Genomic DNA, 25,640 nt, shown 5'->3' with positions numbered 1-25,640 from the left:
GATGGTCTTCATTGGTCTAAGTGCATGCAGTCAGTGTGTTCAGTACACTAGATCCAAACAGAGCAGCCGCTAGATTCTGTTTATGTAGATTCCATGTTGTATATAATCTTAAAAATAAAAATGTGACTACTTCCAGATGAAGAGATTTTTTGTCAGTGACGAGTAGCATCGCAAATAGGGAAGCTTTTATTTTTGGCTGCCCTAAATCTTCCATGAGGAATATTTGAAGTATCACAAAGACAACAGATTCTAAACAGTATGCATATCATGTGAAGTTGTGCTTCCCCTTTGGACTGGAGGTGTCACAGGTTGAGCTTCCCTAAAGGAGAGCTTGGGAATGTTTGGCATCTTCCTTAGATCCTGAACGTATGGTATTATCTTATCTGATCTTAGGCCCAAGTCTCCTCAGAAGAGCCAACAGGTTAAACGTCTTCAAGAGGGTGGGCTTTCAGAGGATAAGTAACTAGTTGGTGGCATAATGAGCAGTCATATAGATATGGCTGTTTAGAGTGGGACTACATCTGAATAAAGCCAGGATAAACTCAGCTCAACCAACATAAAGCCAATTATCAGAAGACAAATATATTTGGTCACCATATGTTGTCAGTATATTAATTAATCACTTTATTTTTATGCATTTTGGTAGTGGCATAGGTTCTAGACCATCTTTACATACAATCCATCTCATTGCATTTCATTTGATGGTAGAGTGGTGGTAGAGTTTGCCTGATGAATGTGTAAACATGAACACATATTGCTAGTTGGGAAAATAATCAATTCTTAAGCAGTAGAGTGAAGACTGTTACTTGCTTTATATCTGTTAGAAACAGTGTCCCAGGTCAAATACACTTATGTAGGTTATATGTATAGATAATTTGAATACTTCTTCAAGGGGAAAATATTTCAAACAAAGCTAGATTTGCAATTTGTTGTTGGATTTCTTCAGTTTCTACTTGACTAGTTCCCTTCAGTTCGTGGTACAATGATGGCTAAGAGTAAGAATTGTTCGAGATTGTCTGATTGTCTCTGATCTCATTTTTTTTTTTTTTTTTTGAGAAAGAGCTCAGGGAAGGTGGGCTGGAGGGGGTGCTCCCCTAGGAGACCCCCAGGCCCCTGCTGCCTGCCCAGCCAGGGCTCACTGCCCCTTCTGTCCCCACCCCCCATCTCATTCTTTTTAAATTCAGTTGATGACTCTCTTTGTGAAAATGTATGGCATGTTTGGAAAGGGTCCGCAAAAAGCCAAAGCAAATCCAGGAGTGTGTCTATACATTATGAAACTGAAGGGTCATTATCTAGATGATGGTGACCAGCTGAAAAATGTCCCTGAATGGCTCATCAAAAGAAATCCATATTGAATTGGATGAGATTAAAGGAAGACTGAGTCCCAAATTGTAAATTTTTAGGGCAACAATGTAAACTCTCCCAGAGTAATCAGAGACTATCTAAGAACAGAAGGTTGAATTAACTTTAAGAGAAAAAAAGGCATTTGAGATACTTCTCTAATATTTAGGCTGTATGTGTACAGTTCAAAGCATAGTATTAATAAAATGCAACCATGGGTGCGCATGTTACCAATACCTGTGAAGCCACGGTTTACTCCTCCTCAGGAGAAACCACTATTCTGAATCTTGGGCTCATCAACCCCATGCCTTTCTTTATAATTTTGCCATATATGGATGTGTCCCTAAAATATATGTTCTTTAGTTTTTTGCTTAGTTTTTGTTTTGAGACAGAGTCTTACTCTGTTGCCCAGGCTGGAGTGCAGTGGTGCCATCTTAGCTCACTGTAGCCTTTCAGAAAGAAAGTCTTTCACTAAAAGTTGCCCAGGCTCAAACGATTCTCCCATCTCAGCAACCCCCAACTCCCTGCTTTCCATCGCCTGTTTCCCACTTAGATTTACTCACATATTTAACTTTTTTGTATGCCTTTCTTCTTATATGACAGAACTTCCTTCTAGGATCATTTTACTTCTCCCCGAAACAAATCTGTTCATTTTATTTATTTTAGTTGATTATAATTATTTTTAGAGACAGGGTCTCACTCTGTTGCCCAGCCTGGAGTGCAGTGGTGCAATCCTAGGTCACTGCAGCCTCAGTCTCCTGAGATCGTCTCACCTCGGCTTGCTGAGCAGGTGGGAATTCAAGCTTACTACCATGCCCAGCAAATTTTTTTAAGTTTTTTTTTTTTAGCAATGGGGGTCTTGTTATGTTGCCCAGGCTTGTCTTAATCTCCTGGACTCAAGCAGTCCCCCTACCTTAGCCTCCCTAGTAGCTGGAACTGAAACGAGTCTTTTTGAAAGACTTTTAGTGAGATTCTGGTTATAGCAAACATTGTTTTTGTTTCTCTAATTATTTTTTTCACCCTTGTTTCGAAACTATATTTTCACTGGGTATATCATTCTAGCTTGTCAATTATTTTCTCTCAGCACTATGAAGAGATTATTTCACCATATTCTGGCTTCAATTATTAAGTGAGCTATAGTCTAAATTGACATTCCCTGGGAGGTAATCTTTCTATTCTACCTGGGTGTACTACCAAAGAATAATTACTTTAAATTTAAATTATCAGCATATATTTTTACAACTAGGTAGTTTAAATTCTGACTCAAAACTTGCATGAGGGTGGGAGTTGCCTTGTGGTTAGAAGTTTCCAGCAGAGAAGCCCCTTATCCCCAATCCCAGAGTCAAGGCAAAACCAGACACAATTCTTGACTGTTTTCTTCTGCAGGTGGGCTTTGTTTTTTCTCTGAAATAACCCCTTTTCTGGAAGTATTACCTTTTGGGGTTCTATAAAAGCTCTAGACCAGTAGAGTTTGGTAGATGTTCCTACAATAGTCTTGACCTTCAGTGTCTGGTTATGTGAATGGATTAGTGCTTTCTTTTTATTTTTATTTTTTCCCTTGGGGAGTTTGGTGGAGGGATGAGTAATGAGAACCTTTTAAAAATTTCTTGCCAAGTTAGCTTTTCATCTAAAGGCGTCTATTCAGCATTTTAGGTATTCGGTAAATTGACAGTCCCTCTGGGTAACTAATCAGCTATATTGTTGGAAGCAGAAGTCTATTCTAAAGAATCCCTATGACTTTTTTATTGGGAAGTCAAGAGAAACATTAGATATTGATAATCTGCCACCATGTTCAGGTTAGTGTATTTAAAGTTCTACAGATGACAAGTGTTGTTTCTGCTTAGTTAAAGAAAAATGTGTTAGCTTGACATAGATACCAGATGTGTCAAAATGTCCTGGGCATTATGGATACTCCATTTTGACTTTGTATTTCTTTAATCTAATGGATAACTGTATACTTTGTTTTCAATACAGGTACCTTTAACTAGACTTAAATGAAAACAGAAAAGTAAATACTTAATGATAGCTGATCAGCATGTATGGCAGTTTCTATTATAAATATTTTGAACTAATTGAAGTGATTTGCTTGGTACTATAATGATAGGAGTCTTGAATGTGAGGATAGAATTCAGCTTTGGAAGCATCTGCGTGTACTATTTTATAATAATGAATCCTTGCATTAGTTTGTGGCAGTTTGTCATGGCCATAATAAGATAGCTAATGAAAGCAGAATATAGCATTAATAGGATATCATATATCTGTCAACCTATTTTATCTGTCGAAATTCTATTTTAGGCCATGCACTGTGGCTCACACCTATAATCCCGGTGCTTTGGAAGGTGGAGGCTGGAGAATTGCTTGAGCCCAGGAGTTCGAGACCAGCCTGGGCAACATAGTGACACCCTGTCTCTATAAACAGTTTTTAAAAATCAGCCAGGCATGGTGGCATGAGCCTGTAGTCCCAACTGCTTGGGAGGCTGATTTGGGAGGATTGTTTGAGCCCAGGAGGTTGAGACTACATTGAGACTACAGTAAGTAGTGATTGTGCTACTGCACTCCAGCCTAGGCAACAGAGTAAGACTCTGTCTCAAAAAAAAAACCAATTAGGAAAAGGTAGCTATATATAAAATAAGTGAAGGATGAGGATCAATCCAAGGAAAGCACACCAAACAGGAAGACAAGTTTTCAATCCAGCCTAAGGATTTAATCTGTAGCTTGACTTTCAGGCTTTAAACTGTCTTTGGCTTGGAGTTGGGGTTTCACCAGGTAGCCGCCCGTCTGCCTAGGCATTTGGCTGCCTCCTGTTGCTACCATTACATTTAGACATGGGCATACATACTTTGTGTGCTGCTATTGAATACTCATAGTGACTAATTTTTCTATATGTCCTACTTTTTAATGCTTAATATAACCTTTTGTGTTTTGTGGTTTATAATTTTTATTTTAGAGTACAAAATAGGACATAAACAAAAGATAATTAGCATTAAAGGAGTACTTTTCATAATTATCCTTTATATTATAAATCATAAATTATGTAGAAAGAAATACATTTCTTTTGCAAATAGGATCCTGACAGTCATGGGAGTAGAATTTTTTTTACACATAATCACTATTTTTTCTATTATAGTAATTGTAAATATATCTGTGCTCTTCACTAATCTACTTACTACAAGGCTAGAACCCTTTGAAGAATTTAATTGAATTTAAATTAGGAAATGTTTAGCTACCATGTAATTTCCCTAGTCCAGATTTTTGGCTGTGGAATGGAAAGGAAGGGTTGAACCTGAAAAAGATTTTGCTAGGAAAAACTGTCAGAAGTGTGACTGAAAGGTAATTGCCAGTTTGAAAGCTTAGAAGATGAAAAGGATGCCAGTTCTGTTGGCAGAATGAAGCCATTAGGAGAAGCTGATAAGGGGTAGGAATGGGTCAGAGTGAGGATGAGTTCTCCTTTAGATTTGTTCAATTTGAGTTAATGATGAGACATCTGGGTGGGAATGTCAGTTAGAAACATGGAGCTTGAAGATGCCTAAGAGTGGTCAGGGCTGGAGATGTTCATTTGGCATTATCAGCACTAAGGTGATATTGATCATAGGAAAGTCAATGAGCCTTCTAGAGAACTGAGTATGCTCTGAATATTAAGTGTCAGAGTTTCAAATAATTTCTTTAGGATATGTTTCTGTGCCTGGGCTAAATTAAAGATTAGATAGAAAACTTTAAATCCCTGATTATTTGTAAGATACATTTGTTACTTCAAGGTCAGGAATTTTCTTATCAATTTTCAATGGTCGTATGTTTTATCAACTAATGTGTTTTTGCAAATCGTGACTGCATGTTGAGGGCTTGAAAAGCCCCACCCCCAAATGTTTTACGGGTAATCAGGTAGTCAGCATTTTAACAGACTTCAGTATGTATGTCGATTCTTGGAGTCAAGTGCAAGAGTTTTGGAAATATTATATCAAAATTTTGGAATTTTATATCAAAAGAAGAAGATTCTATCACCACCACCTGACAGAAAATGTATTTTGGATCAAATGGAAGACAAATTACTGAGTCATATGTTGATTGTGTTCCACTGTGTAAACAAGAACATACACAACCCTTTTGGCCCTGTCATCTTCATGAGGGCAGAATCTCCAGTGGTTAACGTGGTAGTAGTCACATGGTAGACAGCCAGTATATATTGGCAGACTGGATGAATGAAACAGAAAATAAGTATAGAACCAAGCACTGGCATGAAACTGTTTGCCATTTAACTCAAAGAAAAGTACAGGAACATATGATTTAAGAACAGTAAACAAATACACAGTGATTTAAGCCATATACCGTAAGAAAATGGGGAAAAGATGTGTTCTGATGATAGAGATTTAACCAAGGGACTTTGAGGGGAATGTTTCTTATATGGATTTTAAAAAATACACACTTGTCAACATAAGTTAAAGGAAGATTTTATATATATATATATATATATATATATATAAAATCTGTAATATATTTTTATAAAGAAATATTGGCCCCAATCCATTTATGTGGAAAATGTTAGTTTAATCAAAATGAACCTACTCCTATTCCTAAAGTGAGTTAATGAGATAGAAGACAAAAAAGAAAGGTTATGTTTTGGCAAGAAGGAAAGGGCATTATGGGTCAATACCTTTACTTAACTAACCTTTAAGTGTTCAATTAACATTTAAAGGAAATAAAGTTTTGTAAGTATTACAGAATAATTGCAGAAATATAAAAAGTAGTTAAAAGCATGTGGTCTGTTACTAGAAATTCTTTCACATAACACTGACAGTCATCAGAATGTAAATTTGTGATGCGTAAAAGATGAAGAAAAATCTGCTCAATCATTGACATAGTTGCTGCTTTCTCTTTTGCTGTTTTCTTTGTAAACTTCAACTCACTGACATGTTCTAGGATGAAACTTTCATACTTATCCAGAATTGATCTTCTAAACACGAATCCTGAAATATTTGAAAAAAAAAAATATGCACAGTAGTAAGCAGCATCAGGGAGAAGGAGAAATTGAAGGACTTGTGCCTTGAAACTTTCCAGGATGTTGGCCTATCAACTCACAGTTTGTCAGAATCTGTTGTACTTAAAAATTTATCACTTTTGGCCTTTACTACTGTGAACAGTTTTTCACGTACAGTGAGCATAGAGGGTGGTCTTTGACAATTAATTCACCTTCGCAGTTTATTTAGAGAACAGAAGCAGTTGTAGTATCAAGGAAGCATTAAATTCAAAAGCTGTTTTAATTTGTTTTAAGTACAGAGTTTTGGGGCAATATGAATTTTGCAATTTTACTGAGTAGCCAGATCTATGTCACTTCACCCGTATTTTTCTTGTTCTTGCTCTTAGCTGCTGTTGGAGGACCCTGACTCTTATCAAAAGTCTCAATTTTAGATGTTTCTAGAGGTCTCAGGGAATAGCTTACACATTCCCTGAAAGAATTTTGTCAGCTTCTATGTGGCAATTGCAGGTTCTTGTTTTGATCCTCTCCCCTGGGGACAACTGTGTGTGGGAAGAGGGGAGGAGTTTCCTATGGGGAACAGCTGGTGGTGTATTGAAGCCTTCTAGGTGCCAAGGGTGTGGGATGTTCTTTGGCAAAGTATGGAAACGTGTATTTTCCTTGCTTTCCTTTTTTTTTTTTGTTTTGTTTTGTTTTTTTTTTTTTGGAGACAGAGTGCAATGGCGGGATCTCGGCTTACTGCAACCTCCACCTCCCGGGTTCAAGCGATTCTCCTGCCTCAGCCTCACAAGTAGCTGGGATTACAGGTGTACACCACCATGCTCGTCTAATTTTTGTGTTTTTAATAGAGACAGGGTTTCACCATGTTGTTCAAGCTGGTCTTGAACTCCTGACCTCAAGTGATCAGCCCGCCTCGACCTCCCGAAGTGCTGGGATTACAGGCGTGAGCCGCCGCACCCGGCCCCTTGCTTCCCTTTTTAAATATACTTGATTAGAGGAGTACCAACGCAGTGTTCTTCACACAGTTCTCCTTTCCACAGTACTCAGATATCTGACCACGTTGGGGGTGAATAGTCTGGGCCTGGAATCACATCCAAGAAACAACTACAGTGCACTCAGAATCACCCTAACTCTTTCCAAATTGCAGTTTTTCTCACTGGACTAATCCTGTCTGCTTGCTGCTTGACTTTTCTTCCTTTAGAAAATTTCTTTTCCTAGAGGCCCCTTAGTCCACCACACAAACAGACTTCAGGCTGATTGCTAGGACTCTGTGTATCAGTGTCAAGCTGTGCTTTGAACCCCTGCATTTTTTCCATTTTCTGTCTTGGTATGCTTTTGATGAGTAGGTGAAGTGGAGGTAAATGAATACCATTCACATCTCTCTCTCCTCTATGTATTATCTTCCTTCCTCTTTTATTTAGGAATTTATGGGCATGAAAAAAATACCACTATCCAACCTGATATTACATCTTTGTCTACAAAGTTTAGTGTGTACATACATTTAAAAAATCAGATATGTTTAGGCATTGACTACAAGGACCACTTGCAGCATGAGATCCTACAGGTAGTTGACTCATAAGAACAACATGTACTATCGTAGTAGTCTGCATCTGCCGCACATTTGAGAATGAGTTTTATTCTAATTTGCAAGTACAACCTACTAAACAATGGCATGTATATACATTTATAACTCATAAGATGATATTCAGAGTCAGAATACATCCAAGGCCCCTAAAAATGTTACATATTTCATACAGCTGAACAGAGAAAGAAAAGATACGTTATCTCCCACTGTGGAGCCTTCATTCAGAAAATAACAGGTTACCTATAGCTAGAAGAAAAATAAAATAACAAAAGTTTCACATTCCAAGCTAAAATTATATTTTAGACTTGATTCATTCCACAATACTTATTTTCACAGTTACAACTTAAAATTGATGTGGAAGTTTTTAAATATGCAAAATCAATTTTGAAAGTAATTTTAATAATCTTAATCTTTCTAATTTAGTTTCACTGAAGTGAAATTTATTCAGGTTACCAAGCTGAGTCTTTGTTTTTCTTAATAACATACTTTACCAAAAAAATCCCATTAGTAGAAACAATTCTGAAAAACAACTGAGTAATTTCCATGCATCAAAAATATTTGTGAAAATGGAAATAGCACCTTGGTATGTACTTACCTTCTTATTCTATAAGAGAAAATATTGTTAATGGAGCAAAATAATGGATGCCCTTGGTTTCATTTCACTATACATCTATGTGGTTATATTCTTATTTATATTTAAGTCAAAAGGTGCAATATTTTAAAACTTGGGTCTCATTAATTAGATGATAGGTGCCATTGCAGGCCCAGAGCTTAATGGACAGGCAAAATTGAGTGGGAGGAGGGAAAGATAAATGGGAAGAACAAAAGGGCACTTATAGTGGGGTATAATACAATTGTTTTCTGTGAGACTTATGCTGTGTGTTCCCTACCCTAGTTATCTTTTCATTGTGGAAAAATATGTAACATAAAACTAACCATTTTACCCATTTTACGTGTATAATAAAGAAGCATTAAGTACATTGACATTGTTATAAAATTACCACTATTTCTAGAACTTTGTCATCATCCCAAACAGAAACTCTAAACCTATTAAGCAGTAACTCCCCATACCCTTCTCCCCCTAGCTCCCAGTAACTTCAGTTCTACGTTTTGTCTCTAAAAATTTGCCTATTGTTGATACTTCCTATCAGTGGAATCATACAATATTTGTTCTTTTGTATCTATTTTGTTTTACTAACAAATATTTGCAGTTTATCTATGTTACAGCATGTGTCAAAACTTCATTCCTTTATGACTGAATAAGATTCTATTTTATGTATATGCTACATTTTATCAATACACCTGTTGATAGACAGATAAGTTGTTTCCACCTTCTGGATATTGAATAATGATGCTATAACATTTATGTACAGTATCTGTTTGAGTCCCTGGTTTTAGTTTTTTATGCACATATCTAAGTGTATTAAAGTTCTCCAAAGAAACAGAACCACGTGTGCGTGTGTGTGTGTGTGTGTGTGTGTCTGTGTGTACATAAATAAATTTATTATGAGGAGGTGGCTCACTGCATTATGGAGGCTGAGAAGTTTCATGATATGTCATTTGTAAGCTGGAGACCAGGAAAGCCAGTAGGGTAATTCTGGTCCAAGTCCTCAGTCTGAGGGCTTGAGAACCATGAGCACTGACAGTGTAAATCTCAGTTCAAGGACAAGAGAAGATCAGTGTCCCAGCTCAAGCAGGCAGACAGGAAGCGAAAGGGATGAATTCCTCCTTCTTCTGCATTTTTGTTTTGTTCAGGCCCCCAAATGATTTGCTGATTCTCACCTGCATAGGGGAGGTAGTAATCAACTTACTGAGTCTACCAATTAAAATTCTAATCTCATCCTGAAACACCCTCATAGACACACCCAGAAATAATGTTTAGTCTGGGCACATCTTTGCCTACTCAAGTTGACACATAACCATCATATTAGGGATGGAATTATGGGGTCATATGATAATTCTGTGTTTATTTTCTGAGTAACCACCAAACTGTTTTCTATGGGGACTGCATCATTTTATATTCCCCCCAGTAACGTACAAGTATTCCTATTTTTTCACATCCTCACTAACCTGTGTTATGTTCCACTGTTTTGAAAATAGGCATTTTTCTGAGTGTGAGAGAGTATTTTATGGTGGATGCTATTGTAAATTGAATAGTTTTTCAGATTTCCTTCCTAGACTATTCATTGCGACTGCATAGAACTGCAACTGATTTTTGCATGTTGATTGTGTATCCTTCAATTTTGTTGAATTCATTTATTAGCTCTATCAGTTTTTTTGCGGATGATTAAGTGTTCTCTACATATAAGATCATGTCATCTGTGAGCAGAAATACTTTTACTTCTTCCTTTCCTATTTACATGGCTTTTATTTCCTTTTTGCCTAATTGCTCTTGATCATGGTGTATAATCCTTTCATTAGGCTGCTGAATTCAGTTTGCTAGTATTTTTTGGAGGAATTTTACATTCGTTCATAAGAGATATTGGCCTATAGTTTTCTTTTTTTGGTATTACATTTGACCAACCTCCTTATCAGGGTAATGATGGCTACATAGAAAGAGATAGGAAGTTTTCCCATCTTCGTTTTTTGGGTAAAGTTGAGAAGGATTGCTGTACATTCTTTAAATATTGATAGAATTCATCAGTGAAGCTATTGGGTCCTATGCTTTTCTTCATGTGGAGGTTTTTGGTTACTGATTAAATCTACTTACTTGTTATAGGTCCATTCAGATTTTCTGTTTCTTCTTGAGTCCATTTTAGTAGTTTGTGTATTTCTAGGAATTAGTCCATTTCTTCTAGGTTATCCAATTTTTTGGTATATAATTGTTCATAATTTTCTCTTATAGTTTTTTTTATGAAGTCAATAGTAATGTTCACTTTTATTTCTGATTTTAATTACTAGAATTTTTCTTTTACTTTAACTCTTCAATCTAGCTAAAGGTTTGTGGTTTGGTTGTTGTTTGTTTGTTTTGATCTTTTCAAAGAAACAACTTGATATGGTTTGACTGTGTCCCCACCCAAATCTCAACTTGAATTGTATCTCCCAGAATTACCACATTGTGGGAGGGACCCAGGGGGAGATAATTGAATCCTGGGGGCCTGTCTTTCCTGAGCTATTCTCATGATAGTGAATAAGTCTCACAAGATCTGATGGGTTTCCGCTTTTGCTTTTTCCTCATTTTCCTTTGCCACTGCCATGTAAGAAGAGCCTTTCACCTCTCACCATAATTCTGAGGTCTCCCCAGCCATGTGAAACTGTAAATCCAATTAAATCTTTTTTTTTTTTTAAGACAGAGTACTGCTCTGTTGCCCAGTCTAGAGTGCAATGGTGTGATTTTGGTTCACTGCAACCTCCACCTCCCAGGTTCAAGAGATTCTCCCGCCTCAGCCTCCCAAGTAGCTGTGATTACAGGCACCTGCCATTATGCCTGACTAATTTTTGTATTTTTGTAGAGGTGGAGTTTTACCCTGTTGGCCAAGATGGTCTTGAAATCCTGACCCCAGGGGATCTGCCGGCCTCAGCCTCCCAAAGTGCTGGAATTACAGACATGAGCCACTGCACCTGGCCTTAAACCTCTTTTTCTGCCCAGTCTCGGGTATCTCTTTATCAGTAGCATGAAAATGAACTAATATACAACTTTTGGTTTGGTTTTATTAATTTTCTCTATTGGTTTACAGTTTTCCTTTTTTTTTTTTCTTTTTTCGAGACAGGGTCTCACTCTGTTGCCCAGGATGGAGTGCAGTGGTGCAATCTCAGCTCACTGCAGCTTCAACCTCCTTTGCTCAAGTGATGTTCCCAAGTAGCTGAGACCACGGGCATGATCCATGGCTAATTTTTGTATTTTTTTGTACAGACAGGGTTTGCCATGTTTACCAGTCTGGTCTTGAACTCCTAAGCTCAAGGGATGCACCTGCCTCAGCCTCCCAAAGTGCTGGGGTTACAGGCATGAGCCACCACACTTGGATGGTTTAGTTTGTCTATCTTGTTTCTCTCTAATCTTTGTTTCCTTCCTGCTATTAGCTTTGGCTTTAGTTTGCTCCTCTTTTTCTAGTTCCTTAAGATGTACAGTTAGGTGATTGCTTTGAACTCTCTCTTTTTTTTTTTAATGTAGGTATTTACTGCTATAATTTTCCCTCTTAGCACTGCTTTCACCGCATTCCATATGTTTTGATATATTGTGTTTGTATTTTCATTCCTCTCAAGGTGTTTTCTAATTTTCCTTGTGATTCTTTATTTGACCCATTGGTTGCTTAGGACTCTGTTTGTCAATTTCTGCATAATTGAGGATTTTCCACTTTTCCTTCTGTTATTTCTTTCTAGATTCATTCACTTCTGATCACAAAGACACTTTGTATGATAATAGTTTTTATAAATGCATTAGGTCTTGTTTTGTGGCCTGACATGATTATCCTGGAAAATCTTTTATGTGCACTTAAGAAGAATGTACTTTTTGCTTTTGTTAGGCAGGTGTTTTGTATAAGCCTTGGAGGCTTATAAACAACAGAAATTTATTTCTCATTATCTTGGAGGCTGGAGATCCAAGTTCAGGATGCCAACATGGTTGGGCCCTCTTTTGAGTTGCAGACTGCTAATTTCTCATTGCATGCTTACATTGTGGGAAGAATGCAAGCTAGTTTTCTGGCCTCTTCCTAAGAGGGAACTAATCCTATTCCTGGAGGCTCCATTCTTATGACCTAATTACCCCCCAAAGGCACTGCCTTTAAAGATAATCACATTGAGGATTAGATTTTAGCATAAGGATTTTGGAGGGACACAAATATTCAGTTCATAAGAGTCATCAAATTTGAGCATGCATACAACTTCATGAGTTTTGCTTGATTCTCCATTAAAAGTAGGAATATATTGTGTACTTAAATGTAGACATTGTAGGCTGGGTGCAGTGGCTTGCACCTGTAATCCTAGCACTTTGGGAGGCCAAGGTGGGTGGATTGCCTGAGCTCAGGAGTTTGAGACCAGCCTGGACAACATGGTGAAACCCCATCTCTACTAAAATACAAAAAAAAAAAAAAAAAAAAAAGTAGACATTCTCTTAGATCATGGAAGATTTTATACGAGCTAGGTGTAATTAAGATTGAAGATGATTCCAGGTTTTGAATAATTATGAATAGTAGAGTTGATAATTCCTTTTGAGTATTATTGTACATAAACATTCTACATAGTATTTTTCTGTTTTTAGTTTAGATTGACAAATTATTATGACTGAAAATAAAGCTTAAAAATTATTCTATATGTTTAAGTCCCAGAATTTTACTTAATTTTGGAATACCATTTATTCTTATATAATCTTTTATTCAATATGTATGTACTATATTATACAGAAACCAAATAAGTTTATACATTTTATTCACAATTTATTGTAGTTCATTTTAGGTCAAATTTTGGAGAGAAGGGAGAATACTCTGGTACTATAACAGAACCACAATCAGAAATTTACTGTCCTAGTTAATCACTTTCATAATTGATAATGCATGTTTAAAAGTTCTAATACTAAGACACTAAATTTTTATACTTTTTTTTTTAGAACCTTGTGAAACATCTCCCTGAGCAGAAGATACTCAACGAATTAGCAGAGCTTAAGGATGAATATGATGACCTCTGTGAGCCTGAACAATTTGGAGTTGTGGTATGTATCCAACATAAGGGACCACGAACTCAGCTGGGAGGTTAACACTTGTCAGAAACAGTGAAAGGAAAGACATTTCAGTTGTCAATTTTTTTTTGTTACTGTATTGCTACATAACTTAATATAATGTTGGCTGTCAGAAAAAAATCCTTTTTTTAACCTATTATTATTTTTTATTGATTTTTATGGTTTTTTTATTGCATTTTAGGTTTTGGGGTACATGAGAAGAACATGAAAGATTGTTGCATAGGTACATACATGGCAGTGTGATTTGCTGCCTTCCTCCCCTTCACCTATATGTGGCATTTCTCCCCATGCTCTCTCTCCCCAACTCCCCACCCCCTGCTGTCCCTCCCCTATTTCCCCTCATCAGACTCCAGTGTGTAGTGCTCCCCTCCCTGTGTCCATGTGTTCTCATTGTTCAACACCCGCCTATGAGTGAGAACATGCGGTGTTTGATTTTGTGTTCTTGTGTCAGTTTGCTGAGAATGATGGTTTCCAGGTTCATCCATGTCCCTACAAAGGACGCGAACTCATCGTTTTTGATGGCTGCATGATATTCCATGGTGTATATGTGCCACGTTTTCCCTGTCCAGTCTATCATCGATGGGCATTTGGGTTGGTTCCAGGTCTTTGCTATTGTAAACTGTGCTGCAATGAACATTCGTGTGTATGTATCCTTATAGTAGAATGATTTATAATCCTTTGGATATATACCCAGTAATGAGATTGCTGGGTCAAATGGAATTTCTATTTCTAGGTCCTTGAGGAATTGCCACACTGTCTTCCACAATGGTTGAACTAATTGACACTCCCACCAACAGTGTAAAAGTGTTCCTATTTCTCCACATCCTCTCCAGCATCTGTTGTCTCCAGATTTTTTAATGATCGCCATTCTAACTGGCGTGGGATGGTATCTCAATGTAGTTTTGATTTGCATTTCTCTAATGACCAGTGATGATGAGCATTTTTTCATATATTTGTTGGCCTCATGTATGTCTTCTTTTGTAAAGTATCTGTTCATATCCTTCGTCCACTTTTCAAAGGACTTGTTTGTTTTTTTCTTGTAAATCTGTTTTAGTTCTTTGTAAATTCTGGATATCAGCCCTTTGTCAGATGGGTAATCTGCAAAAATTTTTTCCCATTCTATTGGTTGCCGATTCACTCTAATGACTGTTTCTTTTGCCGTGCAGAAGCTGTGGAGTTTGATTAGGTTCCATTTGTCTATTTTGGCTTTTGATGCCAAATTTTTTTATGTTTTGAAGATGGAGTCTCACTCTGTCACACAGGCTGGAGTGCAATGGCGTGATCTCAGATCACTGCAACCTCTGCCTTCTGGGTTCAAGCCATTCTCATGCCTCAGCCTCCCGAGTAGCTGGGATTACAGGCACTCGCCACCATGCCCAGCTAATTTTTGTATTTTTGTAGAGACAGGGTTTCACCATGTTGGCCAGGCTGATCTTGAACTCCTGACCTCAGGTGATCCGCCCAGCTCAGCCTCCCAAAGTGCTGGGATTACAGGCGCGAGCCACCATGCCTGGCCCTTTTTTACTTATTATTTGTCATGGTATTGAAAAATAATGAAATATTCACATTTATAAAATACTTCAAGATATCTCAGGGGATCTTTTGTATAACAGTGCCAATTTTTAATTCTATTAATATAAGCAAACAGTATACAATATTATTATATGGGCTGTTTTTCCTTCCATTTAGATCTTAATGTTAGAATTTGGCCCCAAAAAACATAGGTCAAAATTAAAGGGTAATTACTAGATAATTAGCAAAGTACTAAAGACTTTTCAAGGGTATATATTGTGTCATAAAAGGTGAAGGAATTTTCAGATTTCCTATTAGTCAATTAGAGTGTCATTAATTGATTTAAAGCTTGAAAAGTGCTGTTTTAGCTGGGAAGAAAATCTTATAAATATACATCATGTCTTTAAATCGTCATGTAGTTAAATTGTTACTGAAATGAATTAGTTTTTCTTATCCCACCCTTCATATTAAAGGGTACAAAAGATGAGTAAGTATGTATTATGAATTCAAGAATATAATTATATCTTAAGTATTCCCTAAACTGACTATTCAAATAGTTAACGAAAAACAAAAAAAAAATGGCAGGAAAGAGGGCATCATGACGTATTTAATTTCTTGGAGAAAAAGCTGTTTTTTACTTAGGTATTCAGTGCAAGTTTGTTTGCTGTATGAATAAATAGTTACGTTATGGTCGCCAACTTTACCCTGGCTCCCCGAACATTTCCATTTGCATACTAAGAATTGTAAAATTACTATTGGACCTAATAGTCAAACATTTTCAGCTTTATCCAAAATATTTTATAAGCTTTTAAATAGTATAATATGTTAGAATTGATCTAATTTGATACTTTGCAGTTTAAAAATCCTGTTTAAAATCAAACTGTGCTAGATGAGACTGAGAATGTTCCTTTGAACATGTGCAATAAATGCTCACCCACATTTAGAGTTTATTAATTTTGACACAAGGCGTTGACCACACTTATGTAGAAGGATTCTGTCAAATTCTTGGAAAGAAAATCAGGACTGTATATTTGGGATCAGATAGAGCATATAATGGTATCTGAGAAAGGTATTTCTCTTATTTTTGAACAAGGTGAATTAATCAACTGAGTTCAATAGCTATCATTCGTTAACTAAAAGCGATTTAGCACAACATTGAGTAATACAATTACTTAGACCAAAGTCCACACGTGAAGCCTAAGCTGCTTCGATTCATATTATAATTGAAGCAAGGCTATCTACCCTCTGAGAATTCAGCTGTGTCATGATGGTTATGAGTTTTACAGTAGGTATACTACACAATTTCTCTCAAGCCATTTTTTTTTTCTGAATGCAGTTTATCTTGGAAGATGTATTAGTTTGCCAAGCAGGTCCTTTCAAGAGGCATATCCTTGGTACCACACTGAGGAAATGAAGTTTGGGGACATAAAAAGCAATATACCTTCTGAACTAAAAGCAAAATAGAAAATGGAAGAGATTTCTTGTTTATGCACATAACCATAAATAATTCTGAGGCTGTGTGTACATGAAGTAACCTAGTCCCCTTATTTACTCTCACCATTCTTAGCTATATGTCTGTGGGGGAAAAAAGTCAAGGACATTACAAACTAGTTTACGCTATGTAAATTATCAAAGAAAGTATCAATCAGGATTTGCCCAATAAAGTTTGGCTACATTCACATCAAGGAAATATTTTTTAAATAATGATATACTTCAGTCTTTGCAGTGTTTAGAACAATATCATGTATAAAATAGATGGTAAATAAATGTTTATGGAATTGAATTACAGGACAATTATTAAACCTAAGGAGCTTGAAATTAGAAAGCAGTATAATTTAAATCTGTAACAATAGAAATTTTGCTAAAACGTATTTCTCTAGGTGTATGCTGAAATTCAATTCACTTGTGTGTGTATACACCCAAAAACTTTTTAACCCTTAAACATCTCAACAGCCTAATAATGTGAGGACAATTTCGGAAACTGCATAATAGAATCATCTGCAGTAATGAGAGAGACTCCAAACTGGAGAGGCTCATTGCCTCTGCTCACTTCTCCTGTTAACATTATTAGTGTATTTATCACATGATTCTATATCAAAAACCTCCAGTGTCTCCTTGAATTTACAGCATGAAATCCAAGCTCCTTCGCATTCTCATTGTGCCTCTGTCTTGCTTTTTTCATTTGTGTTGCCTTTGGTGAAGTGAGTCAGTTGGTATCTTTTTGACATTTTAGCCTTTACCTCAGTCAGACTCTCATTGCTATTTTAACAGCTATTTCACTCGCTCCCTGTTCAGCATACTTTCATTTTTCCATAATGGCCATACCATACCTTTCCTGCTCTCTTCAAGTCTTCTGTCTCCTCCCCATTCTTTTAACTTACCACAAACATCCTAACCTGTTACTTGCCAGAGAAAAAAGAAAACATTTTGACTTCAGAACCTCCAATATCTCTTCTACCTACGAAATTATCTCCAGCTATATATCTTTTACTTACTCATTCTCTGTCAATCCTCAGAAAAAGAGAAGCTCAATTATCATTACCATTGTTGTTGTTGCTATTCGTATGGATAGAAGCAAAAATATTGAGGACTTAACTGTGTCAGATTCTATGAGAAGCATTTTTACTTGCACCAATTTATATATTCCTCAAGACACCCCTACGAGTTTGGCACTATTAATAGCTCTATATTAAGGATGAGGATGCCAGGCACAGTAGCTCATGCCTGTAATCCCAGCAATTTGGGAGGCTGAGGTGGGAGGATCACCTGAGGTCAGGAGTTTGAGACCAGCCTGGCCAGCATGGTGAAACCCCATCTCTACTAAAAATTCATAAATGAGCCGGGTATGGTGGCACATGACTGTAATCCCAGCTACTGGGGAGGTTGAGACAGGAGAATCTTGAACCTGGGAGGCAGAGGTTGCAGTGAGCCGACATTGGGCCACTGCACTCCAGCCTGGGCCACAGAGCAAGACTCTTTCTCAAAAAATAAAAATAAAAAGAAGAGGAAACTGGACCCAAGGGAGGCTAGTTTGCTTGTCCAAAGTTACATAGTAACTAGTAGTCACAGAATTCAAATATGAGCAGTCTGAATTTGTAGCCAGTGCTTTAGCCACGGTGCTCCTGGGTTGTGGGTATGTGTGTGTGTGTGTATGTTATACTCTACTACATCCTCATCTTCTCATTTCAGTTTTGGGCATTATTATGCACTGCCTACTTTAGGCGGTAGTATCTCTTGCTTGCTTTCCTTCTCTATTTTATTACTTCCTCAATTTGTCAGTTTCCACTCTGCCCTCCTCTTTAGAAAAAAAAGACATCTTTAGGCATTCGCTTCCCGGAAAGGAATGGATAGATGGGTGGATGGATGAATAAAAATCCTTCCCTGACTGAGGTTTCTGCTTGCTCCCACCTTCTCTCCATTTCCTAGCATCAGTTTTTTTCAAAAGATCAGTCTCCTCTTCCTCCTCCTTCCTGACCTCTAAATCACTGTTCAACCAATGGCAATCAGAATTCTGCCTTAAATAATGCATTGAAATTGAACTAGGAAAGGCCCTTAAATACCTCCTGTTCACATCTGAAATACACATCAAATATACTCACTTCTCTCCATCTCCATCGCCACCACCTTAGCCCAAGCCAGCATCATCATTGCAATTAACCATCACATGTACATTTCTCTTGTTTTTCCCACTTACACTTTTGCCCTTTTCCAAATCAATCTCAGCACAACCCTTAGTGTGCTATTTCTGGAGTGTATCTGTATTGCATCATAATTTTTATCTGCTTAAAATACCAATGCCGTTCTATAGCAGTAAACCTACAGCATTAACTTCTTACCATGACCTAGAAGACACTATCTGGTCTGGCACCTGCCCACCTCTCCTACTTTTATCACCTTCTATTTGGCCTCTTGCTCATTATGCCTCAACCACATTTTATTTTTGAACTTACTATGCTGTTTCCTGCTCAGGACCACTGCACATGCTGCTCCTTTACTCCCGCTTGCTGCCTCCCTCTCTCTTGTTTATACTTTAAGTCATAGTTTAAGTTTTGCTTTCCCAGTGGTACCCTCATTTGCCTATCAGTCAGAAATAGATCTCCCTACTAAAGTCTCCCAGATTACCTTTTTTCTTTTCCTTTGTAGAAATTATCATGGTTTTTAATTAAATGTTGATTTATGGTTACTTCTTGACTGTTTATAACCCCAACTATATTGCAAGTTCTATAAATGGATGAATCATGTTGATTTTATTCATGTATGCTTAACAAATATTTCTTGAACACATTTGCTTGAATGGAAAATCAAGTGGATTCTTTCAGTCCTATCTTATTCTGTGTCTATATGGCATTTGATAACATAAAAGAATTTAAGCCCCTTTTAGAAACATTTCCTTTCCTTCTTAACCAATAAATAGTATTTCCTGATATATTTTTTTAAGAGGCAGGTTCTCTCTGTCCCCCAGGGTGGAGTGCAGTGGCAAGATCATACCTCACCTGCAGCCTTGAACTCCTGGGCTCTAGTGATCCTCTCACTTTAACCTCCTGAGCAGCAAGTGCCACCATGCCCGGCTAATTTTTTTTTTTTTTTTAATTTCTGTACACATGGAGTCCCACTGTGTTGCCCAGGCTGGTGTTGAACTCCTGGCCTCTAGCAATCCTCCTGCTTCAGCCTCCCAAAGTACTCAGATTATAGGCACGTGCCGCCATACCTGGCCTTATTTCCTGATTTTAATACTCTAACCCTAAGTAGTGCCTTTTAGAGTTTCCATGATTATATAACTTCTTAGATGATAATACACAAAATCTCATCAGCTAGGGGTATAAGTATGCTAGAAATGAGATTACTTTTGCAATATTCATTAAAATAATAATAAAGAATAAATAGCAAATTGGCCAGGCGAGATGGCTCACATCAGAATCCCAGCATTTTGGGAGGCCAGTGCAGGGGGATCGCTTGACCCCAGGAATTTGAGACCAGCCTGGCCAACATGGCAAAACCCCGTCTCTACAAAAAGTACAAAAATTAACCAAGTCTGGTGGTATGCACTTCTACTCCAGCTACTTGGGAGGCTGAGGTGGGAGAATTGTTTGAGCCCGGGAGACAGAGGTTGCAGTGAGCCGAGATTGCACCACTGCACTCCAGCCTGGGTAACAGAACCAGAACCTGTCTCAGGAACAAAAAACAACAACAACAACAAACACCACAATAAAATTGAAAAAACTGGGAAAATTGTGAAAGAAAGAAATTGAAGGCAGTGACTAGACTACTAAGCTTTCTCTACCTTTTTGGGTTTTTCAGCAGCCACATTATTAGGGTTGCTTAGAATCATGTGAAATCAGTTAGAGAAAAGAAGAAAAGAAAAAAAAAATAGAAAAACATAGAGGCTTTTCCTCTGTCTAGAGATAGATCTCCTGGTTAGAGGGATATGCTCATTCCCACATATTCTGTAATCAATAATCTTCTTGTTTAGGGGGTAGATTGGCTGCATAGCTTCCCACTGACTTTTCCTCCAACCTTCCTCCCACAGAATTGAATTTCGTACATCATTGTAATTATGTGCTGTACCTTTACTGGGGGAAAAAAGCACAGATTTTTGAAAGCTCTGGCAGTTAGAACCCTCAGCAGGAGCTTTTAGACTCTTCTGAGTGTCTTTGCAGCTCAGCTGTTCTCAAACCTCAGAGCTATGGAAATTCCCACTTGTCTTGCACAGGGGATGGAGACCCATACTGTGTGTATCTATTAAACTAACACATCTTCTGAGGAAAAGAAGGCAATAATTAGTTCTCTTAGTAATCAGTACTTTGTTTTTCTAACTTCAAAATTACCCATATTTTTCAATTAAAAACATTCTAAAGCTATAATCTAACAAAAGATGTTGAAATAGGCTTGTGCATAGAAATCTTTATAATAAAAGCACAGATTATGTGATATTGCTGACAGCACATTTAAATTTTTTTTACACAAATATGTGAAGTTGAGAGGAGAGGATTTATGCATATAGTTGGAAGTACAACTACAAATTTACTGTGCTTTTTAATTTTTTAAAGCCTCATAAGAGCTTATTAGCTGTATTTAAGATAGCTTAACCAGGTGAAAAGAAAATTCCTAAAAGCTTGTTTGCCTTCCACATATCATCAAAGGCAATTAGTTTGGATAGAAAATTGTAAGTCTTCTGTTCCATTAATATCAAATTATTTTTCACTTTTGCATATTCAGTGGGAAAATCGCATTTTTCTTTATTTTATATGGCTGCAGAGTATTAAGTGTTTTGATATGTAATGCCCCGATTGTTACTATTTTCATTATTTTTGTAAATATTAATGCTAGCTCTTACTTCTAGATGTATATTCTTTTTATCTGAGAAAAAGCTCGTTTAATAATTTTGAGATCAGGTAAAAGAAAACTCACCACGACTCATTCTCAAATCCATGTATTTATATTCTTATCCCTCTTATTAACTTATCATAATAATCCATTTCTTGTGACAGAATTTCTTATTTCCATCAGCTTTTGCAATAAAATAAAACCACCTGAAAATTGAATATTCAAATTAGGTCAATGGATGTCAATTAATTTTGCTATTGATTGGTTTTCATTAATTAAAAACAAATCAAAAGTTAACCCTTTCACTTTTTTTCCCCCACATATCAGTAATTCCTAATCCAAAAACACACCATCACCGTACAAATTTTGATGGCTGTTTTCTGCCTCAAACATGTTTTCAGAAGGGTGTTTTAAAATTCTTGCCTAGCTTTATAGTGCGATTCTTCTGAATTTATAGTGCCTTTTGGGGCACACGATGTTATTGTATTCTGTTCTAGACTAAAGACGAGTAGATGGTTGTTCATATGTAATTTCCACATATTTTTATCTTTGGGGAAATATTCTCTACCCGTACATCATTATTTTTCTGATGTAGAATCAGTTTTCAACACTCAGTTTTTTCAAGGCTTCAATTCATAGATTAACTATGGCCCTTTTCTCTCATGACATCTACTGTACAAACATTTGCCATTGACTCCATATAGTAGGTACAATTGTATTGATTATTTTGTCCAGGCTAGGTACTCTATTTGCTACAGAAAGTATAAGAATGAATATAGCCAGGCACGGTGGCTCACACCTGTAATCCCAGCACTTTGGTAGGCCGAGGTAGGCAGATCACGAGGTCAAGAGGTCAAGACCATCCTGGCCAACATGGTGAAACTCCATCTCTACTAAAAATACAAAAATTAGCTGGGTGTGGTAGCACATGCCTGTAGCCCCAGCTACTCAGGAGGCTGAGGTAGGAGAATGAGTATAAGTAGGAGAGGTTCTGCCCTGGAGGAGGTCGTTGCCTAAAAGAAGATAAGAAAATTATTTACTTTATAGGATGTCATAAATGCCCCTGCCTTATTTTCATACCTCCAGGCAGACATCTGGTCAGTGTTGACTCTGAATCTCATTTCTGTAGGCAGTTCTGCCTCCTATTAAACTTAAGTCCATTCTCCTTTAATGTGGCTTCATGATCATTCTTTTTGTTATAGTCACAGATACAAAATGATTCTGTATATTCAATGGACAATGGATCAAAAGAATAACTATTTGGGAACATACCTTGTAGCACATATATATTTGTTACAAATTTATCTTGGTTTCTAATGAATTTATCTTGATTCTAATGAATTCTTAACATCATATTTTGAAGAGACCAGGGGACCAGTTTTGCTCCCATATGATAGGCCTTAATGGAATATGTCTTAGAAGTGAAAAGGAAAGGTGATAGAAATAACCCTAAAGGCCACACCTGACCATAGGAGTGCCATGTGGCCATCTCCTTTTCCTTCACACGTGATTTTTACGTTTGTGCCCTTTTCTTTTCTTGGTGGATTCTTAGGGTAGTTGGGTAGTAGATCAATATTCATGAGCTGCATAGGTAGTGAAGTGTATAAAATTCAAATTATATAAACAAAACTGTGTCTAACTCTTTGGGGAAATAACCCACTTGTAGTTGCTCTCACTAAAGCTGTCAATGCACTTCTTTTTTTTTTAATATAGTGCAGATCAGCTAAAGAAATGAGAGCCACTTGATGTGATTTGATAGACAAGTACATTGTAACATGAATAAATCCCCTACATAATACAATACCCTGGTCAGCATCCCACAGCACTTCAAGGAATGAATTACAAAACAAAGGATGCCAGTCAACTAAAATGCTACAAGGGACCACAACTAAAAACAAACACACATTTCAGTAGAGTTTTTATTTTATTTACTTATATCACTTAGGTGCACTCAAGTGCCTTTATGAGACATGAGCTTTTTAATAATTGTATCTGTGGCTAGGGATGTCGCTCAGTGCTTCCTATTATTTCTAAGCTTAGTTATTAGGAATTTTTTTTTACATATTCAAATCCTCTGATGGAGATTCAACTGTTTCTATCAGTATACACTGGTCTGATTGTAAAAATTCACACTTAGGATTGCAAAAATTCTGTGGTTATGATCAATATGTACTGATTTGTGCCTTTTGTTAAGAGATGCAAATGTATAGCTTGCCTCCTCCATCATCTCTTGATTTTGTTATAATACAATTTTAATGATAACATTTCTAATAGACCTATATTATGAATTAAAAATGGCGAAATAGAGCATGATATTTACAGTGGATAATGAGATCTGTTCTTCACTGAGCCCTGAAAATATATTTCTTAATTTTGAATGAAAGAAAATTTCCATTGGATTTGGGAGAACAGAGAAAGACCCCAATTTCTTCATACTGACAATTTCTGAGGAGAATAAAGAATGTCATAACAATAATAACTATTGTTTTAGAGTGTTTACATCGTGTCAATTACTATGACAGGAGCGATGCACATAGTATCACATTTAAGTTCTAATGCATCTTGTATAGATGATTTAATGAATACATTTCCTCATGAGGAAATACTTAAAAGCTCCAGGTAACTTGCTGTAGGTCATAAAACTAAAAAGTGAGTTCCAGTGAGGTTGCTCACATATGTAATCCCAACACTTTGGAAGGCTCAGGTGGGCAGATCGCTTGAGCCCCAGGAGTTCAAGACCAGCCTGGGCAACATGGCACAACCTCATCTCTGAAAAAAAAAAAAAAAATACAAAACTTAGCCAGGCATGGTGGCATGTACCTGTAGTCCTAGATACTCAGGAGGCTAACGTGGGAAGATTGCCTGAGCCCTGGGAAGTCAAGTTTGCTGTGAGCTGTGATCACCCGACAGCACTCTAGCTTGGGCGACAAAGTGAGACTCTATCTCAAAAAAAATAAATAAATTGACAGAAGTGTGGTTCAAACCGAGGTCTGTGTAACTCCAGTATCCCTGTTTCTTATACTGCAACTTACAGTATGGGTCTGGAGAATGCAGATGATTGTTTCCCCTTCTTTCCTGGGTTTAGAGAAAAAAATTCTCCTAAATCCTATTCTTTTAAAAAAAGCTGTATGGGGCTCTGAATTTGGGCTAAGACTGGGCCTTGGCATTATTGTTGGGGTGACCTACCTGGAAGCTAATGAATGACCTTACATAAGGTACTTCCTCCTTCCCCACATCAGTCTGCTGTTATACCTCTTGAAACTATGCATCTTCTTCTTGACCCAGCGTTTTACTGAATATTATGTTTCCTATTTATATGAATGAAGCCATTCATTCATTCATTTTATAATTGTTTATTTTCAGAATCACTTTCATCTTTATCACCTGCCATGTATAAAAACCTTATGTACGAGATGAATCAATGAAGATTTTTTGCCAAATCAAAGGGGAACTTTGAACCCCTTACAATATACAACTTCTTCCCAAAAGCAGGCTGACTGATGATAGATTAATATCTAGTAATAGTGGTTCAACAAAGTTAATTCCCTAACATTTCTGATTTGACATTATAACTGAAGACATTATTTTGTGGAAGTAAAATATTACTATCAGCTATTAATTGTGTTGAATAGATAATTGTCTTACTTGGGAAAAGATCTGGAAAATGGTGAGTCAGCTAAGGAGTGCTTTAAAAATCAATCAGCACATATTTGAATGTCTGATATACTCAAGACTCTTTGCTATGTGCTCCACAAGATGCAGTTTTTGACTCCTTTCTCCTTTTTTTCTCCATGCAGTCTCCTCATCAATGACCTTACCTCCCATAGCATCTATTCAGATAACTCCCAAATCTGTCAACTCCAATACTTCTAACACCTTGAACTGTAGGTTCAAATGCTAGCAGATATCATAATAATACAAAAAACTCAACATGTCAAGGAAGCAATTGTATTATTTCCCTATCATGCAGGTATCAGTTTACTATTTTTAAGAGGATTTGAGAGGGATCAAGGAGAACATTTAGTCTATGTTAGTAATCCAGACTTGAAGTACATAAAATTATGTGTTTCTATATGGTCAGCATGGAAAATAAGGGACAACTCTCAGAAATTCTACAGTTTAAAATATTGGTAAAGATTGGTATTATTATAAATAACATTGTATTTACTATGATTTGAACATCACTTCAAGATTTGGAGTCATGAATGGGAAAATAAGAGTATCATGGTTAGAAGTAA

At 36.9% G+C, this 25,640-nt stretch overlaps 1 protein-coding gene across 5 annotated transcripts in view; it reads left to right on the top strand.

Moving 5' to 3' along the window:
- The window catches only part of DIAPH2 (diaphanous related formin 2), a 906,017-nt gene that overhangs the window by 410,203 nt on the left and 470,174 nt on the right, over nucleotides 1–25,640 (top strand). For all 5 annotated transcript variants that reach the window (XM_064362655.1, XM_064362651.1, XM_064362641.1 and 2 more), the window contains one exon: nucleotides 13,438–13,539. In XM_064362655.1, coding sequence (XP_064218725.1) covers nucleotides 13,438–13,539 — 102 coding nt within the window. The remainder of the gene's footprint in view (nucleotides 1–13,437; nucleotides 13,540–25,640) is intronic.

Source organism: Aotus nancymaae, unplaced genomic scaffold (genome assembly GCF_030222135.1).
Source record: "Aotus nancymaae isolate 86718 unplaced genomic scaffold, 86718_ANA_hifiasm-v0.15.2.pri h1tg000004l, whole genome shotgun sequence".
NCBI classification, from domain to species: domain Eukaryota; kingdom Metazoa; phylum Chordata; class Mammalia; order Primates; family Aotidae; genus Aotus; species Aotus nancymaae.
The sequence above is the reverse complement of the archived record's forward strand: the minus strand, read 5'-3'. Positions and strand labels throughout refer to the sequence as shown.